At 63.2% G+C, this 17,656-nt stretch overlaps 3 protein-coding genes across 4 annotated transcripts in view; 1 reads left to right on the top strand and 2 right to left on the bottom strand.

The window, feature by feature from the left end:
* The window catches only part of CHLRE_05g232500v5 (uncharacterized protein), a 16,682-nt gene extending 12,785 nt beyond the window's left edge, over window positions 1–3,897 (bottom strand). For both annotated transcript variants that reach the window (XM_043062157.1, XM_043062158.1), the window contains exons 1-9: window positions 3,595–3,897; window positions 2,982–3,016; window positions 2,729–2,777; window positions 2,362–2,446; window positions 2,024–2,125; window positions 1,515–1,613; window positions 1,155–1,165; window positions 898–958; window positions 396–483 (exon numbers count right to left, since the gene is read on the bottom strand). In XM_043062157.1, coding sequence (XP_042924556.1) covers window positions 396–483; window positions 898–958; window positions 1,155–1,165; window positions 1,515–1,613; window positions 2,024–2,125; window positions 2,362–2,446; window positions 2,729–2,777; window positions 2,982–3,016; window positions 3,595–3,695 — 631 coding nt within the window. In that variant the 5' untranslated portion in view covers window positions 3,696–3,897. The remainder of the gene's footprint in view (window positions 1–395; window positions 484–897; window positions 959–1,154; window positions 1,166–1,514; window positions 1,614–2,023; window positions 2,126–2,361; window positions 2,447–2,728; window positions 2,778–2,981; window positions 3,017–3,594) is intronic.
* Window positions 3,898–4,247: 350 nt separating this feature from the next.
* On the top strand, window positions 4,248–9,343 carry CHLRE_05g232550v5 (uncharacterized protein). The gene is made up of 8 exons (XM_001702169.2): window positions 4,248–4,779; window positions 5,149–5,226; window positions 5,531–5,647; window positions 6,393–6,493; window positions 6,883–7,110; window positions 7,528–7,627; window positions 8,044–8,175; window positions 8,368–9,343. The coding sequence occupies exons 1-8, from the start codon at window positions 4,525–4,527 to the stop codon at window positions 8,773–8,775; spliced, it is 1,419 nt and encodes a 472-aa protein (XP_001702221.2). The 5' UTR covers window positions 4,248–4,524; the 3' UTR covers window positions 8,776–9,343.
* Window positions 9,344–9,682: 339 nt separating this feature from the next.
* CHLRE_05g232600v5 (uncharacterized protein) lies at window positions 9,683–17,627 on the bottom strand. The gene is made up of 15 exons (XM_043062159.1): window positions 17,422–17,627; window positions 16,967–17,182; window positions 16,655–16,734; window positions 16,156–16,219; window positions 15,543–15,670; window positions 15,125–15,223; window positions 14,396–14,749; window positions 13,972–14,112; window positions 13,299–13,450; window positions 12,890–12,975; window positions 12,218–12,387; window positions 11,867–11,987; window positions 11,568–11,607; window positions 11,198–11,344; window positions 9,683–10,822 (listed from the first exon to the last, which is right to left on the bottom strand). The coding sequence occupies exons 2-15, from the start codon at window positions 17,004–17,006 to the stop codon at window positions 10,780–10,782; spliced, it is 1,665 nt and encodes a 554-aa protein (XP_042924554.1). The 5' UTR covers window positions 17,007–17,182; window positions 17,422–17,627; the 3' UTR covers window positions 9,683–10,779.
* Between the last annotated feature and the right edge of the window lie 29 nt (window positions 17,628–17,656).

The following is a 17,656-nucleotide window of genomic DNA, read 5'->3' as shown; positions in this document are numbered from 1 at the left end:
GCGCGCGAGAGCGACAAAAACAGCAACGAGGGAGGCGTGGTTCTTGCGAGGTTGGCGGGAGCAAGGGAGGGCAAGGGATAAGCGCCCCGCAGCTTCATAGCGACCCGTAGTTTTTCGGGCGGCATGGAGAGAGCAAACGCCTTCCGCCTTTATTATGCGCGCACTGTTGGCCCGAACCAGGCGCTTTGAATCCGTGCCCAAATCACGTTGACCTGCGTTGACGCACGCTGCACCTGTGTCGTGCTGTAGTATATTGCTTAATTTGTTTTTGGCATCGCTTCAGTGTTTGAGGTATGTTTGAACCAACCTGATGCCCCCAGAATCGATTCAACTCATTCATGGCTCGTTGGGCCCCCGCCCCCCCCCCCCCCCCCGCCCCACCCGCGAAGACTCACACACGCTGGTCCAGTAGTTGTGCGGCGAGCCGGGTGTGCCGTAGTCGCAATTGAACAGGAACAGCATGTAATCAAACAGCGACACGTACTGCGGAATGAGTTGGGGGGGCGGGGCGGGGGGGGGGACGTGCAAGTTGGAGGTGTGGCTTGTGGGCGGGGAAGGGAAGCGAAGGGAAACAGGGGACGGAAGGGGACAAGGAAGGGCAGGCATACGGGGGGTTACATTCATGACTGATTAAGTAAGTGGTAGACGGTAGACCATCTTGGGTGGGTGGGTGTGGGGGGGGGGTCGAGGTGCGACAAGGCGATCGAGGCGCCGTACAGCTGCTGGTGCAGAGTTGGAAGCGCCCTTGTGCCCCCCGCCACTGCCCCGAACCGCCGCTGCCGGCCGCACAACCGGTGAGCACTGCTGGGCACAGGCGCGCGCACAGGCGCGCAGCCCCCGCCGCCCCCAGTCCACCACCACCGCCGCCTCCACCTCCACCCGCCCGGCCGCACCTACCAGCATGCCAAACATGACGTCTGTGAAGCGCTGCAGCAGTGCCGCCGACCTGTTGAGCCACCTGTAAGTTCATGTGAGCGTAGCACGACGCAGCAGCAGCAGCAATACGATTAGGTTAACTGCAGCAGCGAGCTGCAATCTTCGTCACACCCAATAGGGCCCTCACACTCACAGCCTGCCCCGGCCGTAGTGCGGTATGTATACCCCACCCACCCACCACCAGCGGCCGCATGGCCGCGTGTGTCCGACCGACTCACTTTGAGTGCTCCTGTGGGAGCAGGAGCGGCACATGTATGGCACAATCAGTTGCACGTCCAGTCAGGTCCATTGGCTGGCGACTTGGCGCCCTCACTTCAGGTGCGTGCGCAACCCACACCCCGCCCTCCCCGACCTCCTGCCGTACGTCAGCTGCCGTCAGCTGCTACAGCTGCCGTCCAATTCGTCTGAACAGATAGATGCCATGTGGCGCGTGCTACGACACACAGCCTTTCACCCGCCGTCAGCAGCCCGCCCCATCGCTCGCCGGTAGATGGCCCCGGCCCCTCGCCCGCCCGCCCGCCTGCCCACCCACCTGCTGGCGGCCCACCCGCCCACCCGCCCCCTCATACGGTACGCACCTGCTTTCGCATGGCCAGTGTGAGCGCCGCCACCGCCGCCGCCACGGTGTAGATGAGCGCCGCCAGCACGTACATGAGCGTCACGTACGTCTGGTAGCCCTGTGCGCCATGCAGGTGCAATGCAGCTGTGAGCATGCAGTAGTGATGCAGTGGTGCACGTGCAGCCGCACTTGGGTGCATGTGCTCGTGAAGTTGTTTGCATGCGCAGCTGTGTGTGCATGTCGAGTTGGTCGCATGTGCATGCAGTTGCGTGCATGTGCATGCGGTTGCGTGCATGTGCAGGTGTGTGTGCGCATGCGGTGCGCAGCGCCCACCGGGAGGATTAGGCCATGCCGTGCGCGGCCGTGTGACACGGCCGGCGGGCTGTTTGCCTTGACCCACATCGCGCAAGTTTGCCTCTGGCGCCCAGACCACATCGGGCACACATACACGTGTCCCGTTCGCACGTCGGGCACCGCACGCAACACACAGATGACAACACACAAACGTGCCAGCAGTGTGTCACTCACCCAGATGCGCGCAATGGGCGACGAGGGCAGCGCCCAGCGCACCACCTGCCACACCGGGTTGCTGGTGTGGATGGGCCAGCGCATGGTCGGGTTGAACGCCACCTGCCGTACGTGCGTGGTGGAGGCGTGCGGGCCACAGCAGCGTGTGTGTTTGTGTTTGTGGGCAAGGGGGGTCGGGGGGTTGCGCAGCAGGGGGGGGCGAGGGACGGGGCGGGCGGACAGGCCGCCACCAGAAGTACATACTGTATGTAAGCATGGCTCGCGGCCTGTTGACTGCCGGCCGCGCTGGCCCCACGGTACGGTGTGCCATGCCACACGCCACACGCCCCGGCACTCACCAGGAAGGGCACCAGTCCCTCCAGGACCACCTTGACCGCCGCCAGCTTCCAGCTCTCGGCGCCCTTGCCCTTGGACAGCGTGTACCTGTGTGTATGTGGGTGCGGCACGTGGCGGGCAGGGGAGAGCGTAGCAGCGAGGATGCGCGTGCGTGAAGAGAACGGCAGAAAATCAGGATTGGAGCGGGACGTGAACACGAGTAGCAGCGTACGTAGTGATTGGGTGTGTGGGCGTGGGTATGGGTGTGTACGGTATATCATGTATATGTGTGTGTGAAGGGCGGGGGGCGGCGGGTATGTGCTCAAGCCCGGACAGGGCCCAGGCAGGGCGTGTGTCGGGCAACATCTGAAGTGAGGGCCGGACACTCACATGGCAGAAAACACCGCCTCCTCCAGCGTCTTGCGCTGCTCCAGGAGCTCTGCATGTATGACGGCGCACAGGCATGTACGGTATGTATGTAGGCAGCAAAAACCGGTCTGTTAAGTGTTAGCCAGCGGAATAGGTCATTGTGCATATGTGCTGGGGTTCGTTGCACACCGCGCGGCACCGTGCAAAGTGTAGAGCGCCCGTGCGTGGTGCAGAGGTAGGGGACCACCGACCACCGTTGCCCCCGCCGCCTTGCCTTCATCATTGTTGTCTTGGCCCCCTCCCAGGTTCCTGTGCGAGCGGGTTCACAGGAACGTGGCTGTCCCTCAGGGATGATTGAGTGTCCACAATGCATGCTGTGCGCGAGCCCGGAAGCCGCGGAAAGCTTGCTGCGGTGCCGGCGGTGTCGTTCGGGGAGCCAGCTGCCAGTCGAGACGCTACATGGTCTGTGTGGTGCATTGCATACAATACTGGCGCTGGCCGACCTTGCATGCATTGCGGCTTGTGGTTTTGTGCTGCGAGCCCCGTCGGCGTCACGGCACACATCCTCGTCTGCAAGTTGACACTTTCGGCCTTTGGACAGCTGCAAGGCGCGGCGTCTGCATGACCAGGCCTCAAGAACAGTTGCAGCTACAGAGGTGAACCCTACATATGTGAAATACGCCTTACGGTACTTGAAGCCCCGCGAACGGTGTGAACTGCCGCGGTCGCGAACTTCGTCCGGGAGTGTCCTCTAACTCACGCCGAGACTATCAATGAAAATTCAAATAGGCGCTTCAACTATTTAGCTTGACCGTGTCTCGTTCTGTTGCTCGGCACCCTATCGCCGCGACCACGGCAGGCGCGACTAGGTGCTCGCAGGCTCGCACCTTGCAAAACGCGCCCGATGTCCAGACGTGGATGCCTCCTGGCTCACGGCACCACTCGCCGACGATTGATCGTCGTCGTCGGAGTGCTGCGAGTGTGCCATGGACTGCTCGGAACGCGCGAACCGCTTCGCCTGCTCTAAGTTTATGTGTGCTTTTCTATAGTAAAGCCTTCACAGACGATAGTCCTATGGCTTGTCACAGCTACGCAAAACACACCCAGCCGCAGGGTTACCAAACAACTGTGCTTTTACTACCTAGCGTGAACTGCCCTTGAGCACATCCTTAAGCATGGCAAAGTGTATGAGACTGGAATCAGTAATCCGGATTTGCGCCTGGCTTAGTTTGTGGGCCCGCCGCGCCATCCGGCATGCAAACTTTTGGGGTGACGAGGCCGTGCCGTGTATTGGCTATTCAAATCTAGTCATCGTGGAGTGAACGGTAGCATCCAACATGCGTGCAGGCTTTCAGAGCGTGAAGCCGCAAGGCATCACCCTGCCGGCATCACCCTGCCGGGATGTCGACGGGAGTCAAACTTTCAATCTCCCGGCACGCGTCGACCAGCAGGAACCCAGGTAGCCCCGACGACAGCAATAGGACTGGACAAGGGGAAAATTTACACAGTATGAAGGTACGCTGTGGCTTAGGGATCCTCCTATGATCCGTGCCCAACCGGCTCCTCCTGCCCGATACGCCTCCTCTCCCTCCCGGCGACGTGCAATTCACAACTTTATCATAAGATTACATCCTTTAAGCAACTAGCTGTTTTTAAATATTATACTATCACGTAGCGTAGTAAGAAGCAAGCGTTGTCGCCTGAGGATGTTGGGGAAGTCTGCTTCGCTTAGAGCCGGCGTCAGGCCGAGACCAAACGTATTACAGCACCCAACAAGTCTACAACGCCATGCTGGCCACGGGAAGCAGGTCGCGCCGATGCGCTTGCATGCGACACAGCCCACGTCGACTGCCTCGCTGTCGCTTTGGAACGGCTTTGATGAGTTTACACCCCTCAATGATCGAGTGGATGCACCGCCGCTGTCGCTACCGGCCATATCCGAGCCGATGCGCGTGATTATTGTTCGGCATGGCCAGTCCACTTGGAACGCCGAGGGCCGCATCCAGGGCAGCACCGACCTCTCGGTCCTCACAGAGAAGGGTGTGAAGCAGGCAGGCAAGACACGCGACATGGTGCGTGTGTGTGGGGGGGGGTGAGGGGGGAGGGGTAGTGGCGAGAGACGGCTTTGCAGGTGCGTGCGGCGGAGCTTTTGTGTGGGTTTTGAAAGGTCGGGTTGGCGGGGTCCAGGAGAAGGTCGCTCTACCCGCAGCGTCCGTAGCAGTGCTGCTGCCACTGCAGACCTGGATCAGGACCCAATGTTTTGCCGTTGGTGCCAGCACCTGTTTGCCTGTGGGGTGACCCTGCCCCCGTTCCCCTACCCTTCCTCTCGCCCCCCTGCTAACACCCAAACCTTTCCCTCCCTTCCCCCTTTGGCTCCTCCCGCACCCCAAATGACCTGCCCCCTCCTCCCTCCCCTCTCCTGCCCTCCCCTGCCCCTGTAGCTTTCGGCAGTGCCCTTCTCCGCGGTATTCCAAAGCCCACTGGCCCGCGCTCGCCAGACCGCAGACGTGGTGCTTCAGGTCGGTTGGGGCCGGCGGTGTGCGGCTGGCAGCTGGCGGGGCTTGCGGGGGGTTGTATGTTCCAGCCCAAACCAAACCAAACCAAGCTAAAACTAGCGGAGCACAGGCAGGCGCGTCAGTTGCATGCAATGGTGGGGACGGATGTTAGATGATGACGATTCGGTACAGATGGGGGCCTGTTCGGCTTGGTCGGTCATGGGACACCCCCGCACTCACGCGTTGTCGAGTCATCCGTGTCTCTGGTTTGTTATCCTGGGAACGGTCGAAACAGCTCCCTGTCCCCCGTTCCCTGTTGCGCCCTCAGGGCCGCCACCAGGGGGAAAGCGCGCGGCAGTCGCCACCGGCCACCGCGCCGCCTTCGCCGCCGCCGCCGCGGGTCACGCTGCCCTGCTTGCGCGAGGTGGACCTGTACCAGTTCCAGGTGGGGGCCGGAGAAGTGGGGGCCTGACGAGTGAGAGATGGGAGGTCGGGGCCTGAGGAGTGGGAGGTGGGGGCCTGAGGAGAGAGAGGTGGGAGGTGAGGGCCTGAAGAGTGGGAGGTGGGGGGCTGAGGAGTGGGAGGTGGGGGGCTAAGGAGTGGGAGGTGGGGGGCTGAGGAGTGGGAGGTGGGAGGTGGGGCTCCGAGGAGAGGGAGGTGGGGGCCGTAGGATTGGGAGGCGGGGGGCCTGGGAGGTGGGGCCTGGGAGGTGGGGGCCGTAGGAGTGGGGTGTGGGAGGTGGGGTATGGGGTGTGGGAGGTGGGGACCCAGCGGGGCTTGGGTCCCACAGGCCGCACAGGCCGCTGGGTGGACACCTAAGGGGGGGGGGGTCGCGGGTGCGCCCGTTTTTTTTTGTGTGTGTGTGTGTGTGTGTGTGTGTGTGTGTGTGTGTGTGTGTGTGTGTGTGTGTTAAACGTGTGTGTGTGTGTGTGTGTGTGTGCGTGTGTGTGTTTGAAGGGGGGGGTTCCATACAGTTTCGGCGTTCGCTCGATGAGGGGCTCTGGGACGTGCCACCGGTACCTCAGCGTCTGTACCCGCGCCCCCGCGCCCTACTGACCCACGCTTGATACTTGTGATTTACTCAGTCTATTCCCCATGAACGGCTACCCACCACCACCTGCTGCCCCCCTTCCCGTCACCCGCTTCCTGCCACCCGCCTCCTGTTTCCTGCTCCCCCCGCTTCCTGTCAGGGCCTGCTCAAGGCCGAGGGGAAGGCGCTGTACGGCGAGGCATACATGCGGTGGCAGCGCGCGCCTCACACATTCGAGATGGACGGCAGGGCGCCGGTCAGGTGCGTGGGAGGCAGGTGGAGGCGGGTGGAGGCAGGGGGCCGGGCGTCCCGGAAAGGCGGAGTCCATGGTAGTTCATCCAATAACATACCCTTTCTATTTTCCTACCCAGAACCCAAAGGCGGTGTCTGCCGTGTTAGGACCGTACAGACACAAATGCTAGGGATGCAGGAGGCAGGGAGGGTGGCAGGGGTGGCTGGGCTGTGGGCGCAGGCGCTGCTGGAGATGCACAGGTAACATGCGCCCCGAACCCGCTCACGAGCGGGCTTGCCGGCTCGCAATGGCTGGCAGTCCAGTGCGTCCATACCACCCCCAAACTTGTAATTTCATCACTCCGTTTTCCACATAAACGAACCGCTGATCCCCCAACGCTCGTCCTCCGTGCCCGCAGGGAGCTGTGGTACCGCGGCTCTCTGGCCTGGCAAAGCCTGCTGCAGCCCCAGCCTGCTACAGCCTCCGAAGCCGGCAGTAGCAGCAGCGGTAGCAGTAGCAGCAGCAGCAATGGCGGTGGCGGCGCTGCGGGCGGCGCTCCGGCGCGTCAGCTGCTGGTGGTGGCGCACAACGCCATCAACCAGGGGCTGGTGGCGACGGCGCTGGGCCTGCCACCGCAGTACTTCAGGTGCGTGCTTGTGTGTGCGTGTGGGCGTGTGCGCGTGTGAGTGTGTGCGTGTGTGCGCATGTGTGTGTGTGGGTGTGCGCGCATGTGCGTGTATGTATGTGTGTGTGCATGTGTGTTTGCTCAATCGAGACGGCGAGGAAAGGAAACAGTCAGGGCTGTGTTCAGGTGTGTGGCTGTGTGTTGCTGCTGGCTGCAGCCTGGGGTGAACCTGTAGCGTCCGGGGAAAGGGAGGGGGAGGGGGTTTTCATCTGGCGAGTCGGGGAGCACTGCAGCAGTCGGCACCAATGGCTGGCACTCGGTCACCTTTGTCGTCCCCTTACGCCTTCTCGTCTTATTTAACATGCATGGAACTCCCCGTTCCCCCCGTCCCCCCCGCCTGTCAACCGCCCTCTCCACCGCACCCATCACCCCCACCAGGCGCCTGCCCCAGAACAACGCCGCACTCAGTGTGCTGGACTTCACACCCGCCACGGCGACGGGGTCGGCGCCTCACGTGACCCTCAGCTGCCTCAACCAGGTGCGCGTGTTGTGTTGTGCCGTGTCGTGCTGTGCCGTGCCGTGTCGTGCGGCGCCGTGGCATGTCATGTCATGTCACGTCCACTGGCCACCACGTGTACGGTGTTGAACTTGCAAGTCTGCTGCGACCCACGGCTAATGCCTTACGTGTGACCAGAGGGAGGGCGGTGTCTCGTCGATATGGAGATGTGCCTCTTCGGACCGTTCCCCCACGCCGTCCCTGCTTGTGCCTTCTTGCACGTCAGCAGCCATTCGCGCTACACGTGTCGGCCGCCGCCGGTTCTGCTGTCATGCACACCCTCACACCCAAACATCCTCATAACAAACCGCACAACCCGCAAATCATAACCCATCTCAAACGACACAACAGCCCGCCTTTTACAACCCACATTCCGCAATCCACACGCACCCCAACAGTCACCCGACAACCCCTTCAAGAACCCGGACAAGGTGGTGGGGCACGTTGTGCTGCTGTCGCCGCCGGCGGGGGGCGGCGAGCAGCAGGCGGCGGCGCTGCAAGCGTTGGCGGCTGTGTTGAGCAATCTGCAGGTGGGGCTTTTAGGCTGTGACGATGGCTCCTCGCAGTTTTCGCTGTGTTTGGTTTACCCGGATGAAAGAGTGTCGGTGATAAGCTTCGCACCTTATATTGCACAACTGCCCCTGCCTGCGCCGTGGGGTTTTTGTCTGATCTGCGGCGGTTCTACGGTGTGTACGTTCGCTCTGCATGCCGTACTGCCACAGGTCACGCACGTGCTAATGGCCACGCCCGACGTCAACTCCTACCTCGTCACATCGCTGCTCGCGACACAGCAGCAACAGCCAACCGCCGCCGCCGCCGCCGCCGCACCCGTGGAGCACATGCCGGCAGCCGGCCCGGAGGTCTGGCGGCGCGCCGTCGAGCTGGCGGCGGTTAAAACCGGCGGCGCAACCACCGGCTCGGCCGTACAGTACGGCAACGTGCTCGTTCTGCTGGACGAGCAGTCACACGCGGCGGCGGTGTGGGCGGCTCTGGGGCTGGCGGCGCCGCCGGCGGGCGCGGGCCCGCTGCTGCGTGTGTCGCCGGGTGGGCTGTCGGTGTGTGAGTTTGCGGCGGACCCGGCCCAGACGCCTGCGACTGTGCGCTGTATCAACAACACCGCCCACTTGTAGGCATGAGTGCGGCGGTTCTGTGGTGATTGCTGAGAGTGTGGGCAAGGGTACGCGCATGTGGGGGCCAGGCCAAGTGGGCGCTAAATGTTTAAGATTATTATTTCATTGGACGGTGGTCAGAGATGAAGCCAGCGAATGTGAACTTTGAAGAAGGGTGCAGCAAGGGCGGACCAGGCGTTGCAAGTGCTGGCAGCTGCTTGTGAGGCTGGGGGCGTACGGCGAGACATTGCAGGGCCCGCACCCAGCAAGGCGTGCGTTGTTGCGGCGGGCCTACGTACCGCTTCGGCTCTAAGCCCGATAGTGACGACACGCGGACACGCGCCGCAGCGGCTCAGCCTGCCAGGTTTGGTGTGCGATGGGACAAGGTTTAGGCAGGTTGGCAAGGTCCCGTAGGGTGCAGCTGACGCCCATAGCCCGAGCAGACGGCAAACAATTTGCAGGTGTAATCCGGGAAAAACCTGAGTGCTGCGAGTATTGTGCATGACTGCCGCACAGCGGCAGCCCACGTGCCGCGACCGTACTGTGTACTGTAATGAAGCAGCAGTGTCGGGATTGACAGGTGAACCGGGGACTGCAAGGCGACGCCGCGGGAGCCAGCGGCCCAGCGCCCCTGAGTGAACAAACTACAGATGTGCCTCCTGCTGAAGCAATAGTGTCGGCGACGAATACGGTATGCAAGTCCTGCGCCCATTCTTTCTCGCCTGAGGGCCTACCTTGGGGGCAATTTCTTGCCAATGGACAAGGGGACTGCCGGGGTGCCAGCGCCCTGAGGGCGCATGCTGAGCCGATGACGCAGGCTGCAGATGTGCCTCCTGCTGAAGCCGTATCAGTGTGTCGGCGACAAGTCTGCAAGTGTCCCCTGGCTTGCAGCAGCCAGAGAAGACCCCCACGGAAGGCCCCGCCTCAAGCTGGCTCTGTTTTACATCTGATGTGGTCCGAACGGAGACAATCTATCATATGTTCTTATCAATGTACGGTAGGAAGCCTAGTAAGGCAAACCGCGCACGTGCCTCCACAAGGCGCGGCGCGCATGTTGCCGTCCGGTCGGGCCCGTCCAACACGAACTACGCACACCAACGTATATGTACAGCCAACGTCCGGTCGCAGTCACAGCCCAACCAGCCCACCCTGCCCAATGCCCGGAGCAGCAAACCGCCGCCGGCCACACGCTGTCGCACGGGCCACTCATGAGGATTGCGTGGCGTGCCCACGCTGCGGGCTGCTTGGAGCCTGGATGCACTGCAGCGCACACGCACCTACTGCACGCTGCGCGTGGGTGTTCATGTGGTCAAAATGAATCCCCGCCGGAATCACACACAACAGTCCAGGCTCGCAATCGTGTCTGCCCCTAATTAGCACGCAGCCGGGCCAAGCCATGCTTTAAACCACCCTTGCAGCACCAGGCGCACGGGCAGGCGTACGCCCATGTCGCATCATTAATGACCAGATGGCATGACTAAGAGCCCAAAGTGATTAGGCTGCAGCGATGTAGCTTTAGGTTTGCAATCCGGGTAGCCGGCACAGCATCGCACTTTACTACTACTTCGTTATATATGTATTCAACAATTGGAGCAACGCCAGCAATCAACGGAGTCAACGCATCTAGTAGCGCTTTCAAGTTTCAGCTACGGAGGCCCGACAGCAGAGCCCCAACATTTGCTTCGCCCGATTTCTTCCTGTTCATCCCGCTGCCCCCGACCCCGCCTCCCTCCTGCCGCACATCGCCAGGGGCGTGTCGCAAAACCCATCCCGCCGCGCGCCCCCTTGTGCCCCGTCGCATTCCACTGCCCAATGCCGCCTCACCTATGCACTCCCCAGCTTGGCACCCCACACATCTCCCCTCGCCCACCAACCGTCACCCAGCCAGTCAAACACCCAGTTCCCCGTGTCCGTGTCAAACACGCCGGCGTCCACGACCAGGCCAGCACTTGCGCGCTCCCGCCTTTGTCCTGCGTGCTCGTGTCTTTGGCTCTTCCTAAATAAGGTGAAGACGACCACTCCCCACTAGGCGCAGTCTGGATCCTGGTCGTCCACCAGGCCGTCGCAACTGCGTTGGCAAGAGCCAAGTGAGCAGGCGAGTCAGTATTGGGCATGGGGAGCCAGCAAGTACGCCGGTTTGTGTGTTGACAACAGGAAGGTGTGTGTGTGTGTGTGTGTGCTTGTGTATGTGCTTGTGTATGTGCGCGCACATGCATACTTACGCTAGGCATCATCCTGAAGCAGCCTGCGCTCTAGACAACGTTGACGTTGCCTCAAACCGCGCCCGGACACACCCACTGCCTCGTTTGCATCACCCACACCCCCGCCCGCTATCCCCCAGCTCCACGCCTCCCGCCGCTCCCCCCGCCCCTCGCCCCCCGCTCCCCACGCCTCCCACCGCTCCCCATGCCTCCTGCCCCCCCCCGCCCCCCCCGCCACTCACTCGTCATCCAGGCCGTTGTAGCAGCCGCCCTCCACGCCGCTCTCCACCGTGAACCGGTAGCCGCACACGGTCACGCGCGCCACGCCGCCCACCACTCCCGCCGGGTCGGAGGCGCCGCCGTTGACGGGCGGCTGCAGGCCCTCAAACCTGCGGGCGGTCAGCAGGGTCAGTTAGTGGATGGAGGTTTCAAAATAACAAACCTGGAGTGCGGTGGGGCTGTAATGTGCTTTTCTCCCATTGCGCAAACCCTAGGGTGTGGGCGGGGCGCCACAAGCCCCCCGGTGCCTCGCGGGCCCCTGGGTTTTGGTTTCTTTGGGATTGAAATGGACTCACCCCCTGGCCCCACATGCCCCTCAGGCCCCGCACTCACTTGACCACCACGCGGCCGGCTGTGTAGCGGTACAGCTGGCCTGTGGGTATGGGGTGGGTGGGGGGCGGGGGAGTGAGGAATGGCGGAGGGGGCGGGCGGGCTTTGGTCGTCAAGTCGACGACATGCGGGGCACAGCCGACACACGCTGACAGGAAGCGCGTCGGCGACAGGCCTGATCGCCTGACTCTAGCTGCAGCACACATGTTGGGATGCACACGCACGTAAACAAGGCCAGTTGAACCCCCCCCCCACCCCACCCCCACACACACACGCACACACACGCGCGCACACACACGCACCCGGCTGCAGCGCCGCCACCAGCACGGGCGAGGGGCTGGGCTGCTGGGTGCCCAGGGCGCCCGAGCTCACGTCCAGCGTGGCGTTCAGCGTGTGCAACAGCAGCCGCTCGCGCACAGACGGCTGCGGGGCAACGGACGTGTGTATGTGGGTTACGGCAAATGAAATTATGCAGGTTTGAAAACCTCCACCCAGTACTCATGTGACTACAACCGCTTCTCAGCCCCCCCCATGGACGTCCCAGCCGCATTTATCCAGGAGTTAGGTTCATTAAAATTTGACAAACTGGAAAACATCACGCAACCCCAACAAACTCAACACGCTTGCCCCCAGTAAAACCCCACCCCACTCACCGCCAGGCCCGCGTCTCCGTCCAGGCGGCTGCGATACTGCCCGTACAGCACCGGCGGCTGCGGCGGCGGCGGCCCGGCGGGCGGCGGGAAGGGCGGCCAGGTGGGGTTGACGACCAGCGTGTTGACGGGGTTGGTGGTGGAGGCGGGCAGCAGTACCTGGGTGGGGTTGCCTGTGGGGGTGTGTGTGGGGGGTGGGTGGGTGGGGTGGGGGGTTGTGCGTGTGCGCGCACGACGGGTGGGTGGTTTGCAAACGTCAGCGCAAGCTAAACCAAGCCGAACTGAGCCAGCGAAGTACAGGCAGAGGCGACAGGTGCAAAGCAGTGATACGCGTAAGGGGGAGGGGAAGTCGCTTTCAATCCTAGTAGAATGTAGAAGGCGCCCCGTGCCGGGACAGGACGAGCAGGCAGAACGAAGCCGTACTAGCTAGGGGAAAACGGCTGTGTGAAAAGAGGGGGGAGATGTTGACGTTGATACAGGCGGGGGAAGGCGCTGCCGTCAATGTACCGTCATACGCACTGCCCGGGCGGGCCCTAGGTGCACGGGCTATGCAGTGCCCGGAACAGACGGCAGGACCCTCCTGCCAGATCCCCGGTTTAGTTTGGGCTGGTATCAACAACCCCCCGCCTCCGCCCGCCTGCCTGCTGTCCTCGCCGCCTCAGCGCCTGCACTCACTCTCAATGAAGGCGCGGTTGGTGGCGTCGAAGGTGCTCACCGCAGAGGCGAACCCCAGCTTGTAGGCGTGAGGCGCGTTGAAGCACCTGCGCGGGCAGGGTGGGGCGGGGCGGAGGATGGGGCTGAGGCAGAGGCGGGGGGTTGCAAGGATGGTTGGAAAAGCGGTACGGGATGCACTGAAGACTGCAGATAAAGTCGTTACCCAATGAGCGGCCGTCCCCGGCCGGGGGGGAGGGGCAGCTCGGGCGATCCAACGCACGAACAGTACTAAACCACCCTCAACCTTGACTGGTGGCAAAAGATGGGAGAAGACAGCTCCGTTGAGTTCTGCCACGCGACCCCCCCGCCAATGCATTACACACGCGCACACGTGTCACCCCACCTCAAACCCACACCCACCCGCCCGCACCTGTATCCGCCCTCCGGCGAGCCCAGCGGGTCGCTGGGGTCTCCCCCCGCCACCGGCCGCTGCCCCGCCACCAGCCCCGCCGCCGCCGGCCGCAGCGTGAGGCTGGCTCCGAACTGGGTGGCCGCCCACTCCAACAGATTGGCGCGGTCAGCCTGCAGGGTGCGGGCCAGGAAAGTGCAAGGGGAGGGTGGGGGGTTGGACATACCAGCCCAAACTTAACCAAACCAATCTAAACTAGCGGGTCTCAGGTAGGAGGGGGGGAGGGTCGCTCGGGCCCAAATATGAAGTCCCATCATCATCAGAAAGCCCACCCAGTCCCGAAAATGCAAGACGAGCGAGGGGGTCGACACCGTGCGTGTGTTTGCGGGAGGAGGCTTGGTTTCCGCCACTCCTAGCTCACAAAACACATTTGTGAGACGGAGGTTGAGGCCCATACAGGCCCAGGCACGGGATGTATGACTAGGCAGATGAGGGCGGTGTGAGCAGGGGGGGGCGGGGGCTGCTCACGCCATGGTGCCGGACTCTCAAGGAACTCCCTCCCAGCCCCTCCTCCCTCCCTGTCCTCCCTCCCCTATGAATATACGCCGCTCGCATGGGTGTACCCCCTTCCCCCCCCGCTAGTTCGGCTTGGTTCGGTCAACACCCACCAACCCCTCCCAGCCCGCCCGCTCACCTTGACCCACATGGCGCAGCCCGCCCCCGCGTCACAGCCCAGGCTGCCCCGCTGCTGCCAGGCCTTGCACACGGGCCAGCCTGACCCGGTGGGCGGCGGCAGCACCAGCAGCTGGCGAAGGAAGCGAGGGAAGTCGCTGGTCTGGGGGGAGTAGGGGGCGGGGAGGAGAGCAGAGGGAGGCGTGGGGGCTGCGGAGTGAGCAGGGAGTGGGGCGTAGGGCCAGAGGGTAGGCGTGGGGTTTGCGGAGTTGAGCAGGGAGTGGGGCGTAGGGCCAGAGGGCAGGCGTGGCGGCGAGGCAGCGGCATGGGACACGTCACCCTCCCTCTCATGGGGAATGGAAAAAACACCCACACCCACCCACCCACCCACCCACCCACACACGCACACACGCACACACACAGCGCCCCTCCCCTCCCGCACCCACCCCGAACTGGCCCAGCTCGGGCGTGCTGTCGCGCGCATACTCCAGCCACCCCCACAGCTCGTTCCAGCCGCAGGCGCTGTTGGGCCTCGCACTCCACGCCGCGCCAGTGCCGCTGTAGCCCTCACACGGCAGCTCCAGCGCCTTCACAATGCTGCCGGCACGGCTGATGGCGCCGCCGCCGGCGGGCGCGGGCACGCCGCCGCTAAAGATGTCGTACACGGAGGCGGCGAGCACGCCGGCGGAGCAGGTGTCGAGGAGGCGGCTGAGGCTGGTGCGGGGCAGGGCAGTGGCGCGGGTGGAGGTGGAGGTGCCGGCGGCGCCGGGCGGCGGTCCGAAGATGATCTCCTCAACCTCCTGTGTGTGTGGTGGGGGGGCGGCGGAGGGAGAAAGAGATGGGAGGAGGGATGGTGAGGCGGGGAGGGAGGATGAGGAAGGGAGGGAGGTGGGAAGAAAGGAGAAAGGGAGGGACATGGGGAGAGAGGGAGCACATGGCGGTGCGGCTCTATACAATTGACGCGCGCAGTGTTAGGGGAGGAGCAGAGGGGGAGCTATTTACCCAAGCCCAATGCCCAGCCAGCCGCCTGATGCCGGACACGTCACACGTGCACGCATATACACACACACACACACACACACACACACACACACACACACACACACACACGTGCACGCATACACACACACACACCCGCTACCCCCTTCCCCCCCCCTCCGCCCGCGCGGCCGCACCTGCACGCTCATGCCTCCCTGCACCGGCCTGCCGCACACGGAGGTGACCACCCACACCGCCGCACGCAGCGGCGACTGGCCCAGAGGCTCGCTGGCGGGCTGCGCAGGCAGCAGCAGGCAGGACCCGAGGGCACAGACACAAAACACAGAGTCAAAGACACGCAAACATCAAGGGGCATTGCAACACTGCATGCTTTCGTGCTCCCTCCCCGAAGAAATAGGCGCAGAGGCGCACAGCCCCGCCGCCACACTGCCTCGGCCTGCCCTGCCACCTCTACCTCCTGCGCCTAACATTTTCCCCCCTCCCTCCCCCACCTCCTTACCCTCACCTCTCTTCCCCCGCCTCCCTTCCCCCCACCCCACTGGCCCCTCCTCTGTCCCCCTTCCCCCTCCAATCTCCGCCCCCCCCCCAGCTCACGGTGCCAAACACCATCGGCTCCCAGGCAATCACCACCAGCAGCCCGGGCGGCCCGGCCGAGGGGTTCTCGTTGGGGTTGGGGATGGTGCCCGAGGCGTCCAGGTCCACAACCAGGCGGATGGCGTCACCTAGGTGGAGAGGTGGGGGGGGGTGGAGGGGAGGGGAGGGAGGGGATGGAGGGGATGGAGGGGAGGGAGGGGATTTGGGGGGGGGTTGCGGGGTTCGAGCAGTGGGAGCAAGGAGGGGGTTTGGAGAAACGGGCTGTGTCCCCAACTCCGAACTAGAAATCAGAGACACGGGGGTCAGGTAGGGGCAGGGGGATAGTCCAAATCACACTCAATTACACATCAGACACAGAGTCCTCCAGAGACGACCCGATTCCTTGACAACTGGGACCATGACGGGCTTGGGCACATTACCCCCGCCTCCCTGTGCCTGTCCTGCCTACCTCCCTAGATACATCTGACACACCGCCATAATGCGGCCGACCCACACGCACCCCGATTCCGTTCAGTTTGGGCTGGTATCTACCCCCCCCCCCCCTTGCTCCTGCAGTTTCGCCTCTTGCAGTTCGCACCGCCCCCCCCCAAACCGCGGGCCCCTGACCCCTCACCGGTCTTGTAGAAGGCATCTGGCGGCGCCACGCCCTGCCACTTAATCTGGTAGACAAAGTAGTCCTGTAGCCGTGCCGTGTGTGTGTGTGTGGGGGGGGGATGACGTCAGGTGGGGCGGAGGGAGGGGCCGGAATGGGGAACGGCGCGGTGAAACCACAATTTTGAAGTGCCGACGTCCAGAGGGGGGGAGGGCAGTTTGCGGCAGGGGAGGAGGGTTGCGCCGTGTGTGTGAGGGGAAGGGGGGGGCAAGGCCGGGAGGGCCACAGCATTGGCGCCGCGAGGTACTACCTCATCTGACAGCCCCGCCCCACGTCCCACGGCACCCTAGAGCTCCCGCCCGGCATCGCCCTGGACCCCCGGACCCCCTCCCGCATGCTGCCCAGGCGGCTGTGCGGAGGCAGCGGGCGCGCGCCAGCGCCGGTAGCGTTTGCCAGCGGTGCCTTTAAAAGGCGCTACTGACAGTCGCACTCGCACGCAGTCGCAGAGGCTGCCACTCACGTCGGGATAATAGAAAGCAAAGGTGGGCGATGCCACGAGCTTGTCGGCCTTGCGCGGCTCGTTGAGCACCAGCAGCCGACCTGCAGCGCGCCGGGGGGAGGGGTTGCGAGCGCGGGTTTGCGAAGGGGAAGGGCGTTTGTCTGTGAGCGGAGCAGGTGGAGGGTGAAGCGGTAGGCGCACCGCGGGACACTCATAACTCAGGCAATGGCCAGCGCCCAGCTGATTTGTTACTTGTTCAATGTAGGATAACATCAGCAGGAGCTCTGTCGCGCGACTTCAGCGAGAGTTCCTGGCAGCCGGCGCGAAACTCACCTTCAAAGGGCATGAAGGCTGCGTTGGCTAGAGTGGTCATGCATACAAGTGCTGTCACAATAATGCATTGCGAGGTCGCTCGAAGGGGCGCCCTCCGAGGTTTGGCGCTGCTGGCTGTTTGTGTTTGTGCAGCGACAGCTCTCCCACCAGCGCTCCGCGAAGGCCCTTGGCCTGCCTGGTGGGCCATCCTATAACTTGGCTACACAGCGGCTCGACCTACAAGGCATCGCAGGCCAAAGGTGCTGGCATTTGGGTCCTCCGACCGAGTTTGTAAAGGTGTGACAAGCGTGACTTCGCTTCTGCACTGATATTCAATAACCCGACAGGTAAGTACTCAAGGCCCCTCAGTAGCTTGTAGCGGAAGGCCGCGCAGGCATACAACCGCACAAGGCTCGCTGCCAGCCGAACCGAGCGGGGTCGACGTCATCGGAAAGCCCCCTATCCCAGTCGCGCACCTTTGAAGCGATGCAACCCCAAGATATTCAGCGCCGTAAGGAGGCCAGTGGGAGTAGGTCACTGACGAACGAGCTTAGCTGGTGTTGAGAGTCTTTTCGTTCAGGCGAGCAACATTCGTGTATGTCCGCACACAAATCAATATATGTAAAGGGCACAAGGTTCAAAGTTAGCACGTAAGCTCAGTGACGGGCAGGCGAAGGAATATTAGACACGCGTCCGGTTACCGCGCAAGCG

This window comes from Chlamydomonas reinhardtii, chromosome 5 (assembly GCF_000002595.2).
Source record: "Chlamydomonas reinhardtii strain CC-503 cw92 mt+ chromosome 5, whole genome shotgun sequence".
NCBI lineage: Eukaryota > Viridiplantae > Chlorophyta > Chlorophyceae > Chlamydomonadales > Chlamydomonadaceae > Chlamydomonas > Chlamydomonas reinhardtii.
Note: the sequence above shows the minus strand (reverse complement) of the source record. Positions and strands in the feature narration are given on the sequence as shown.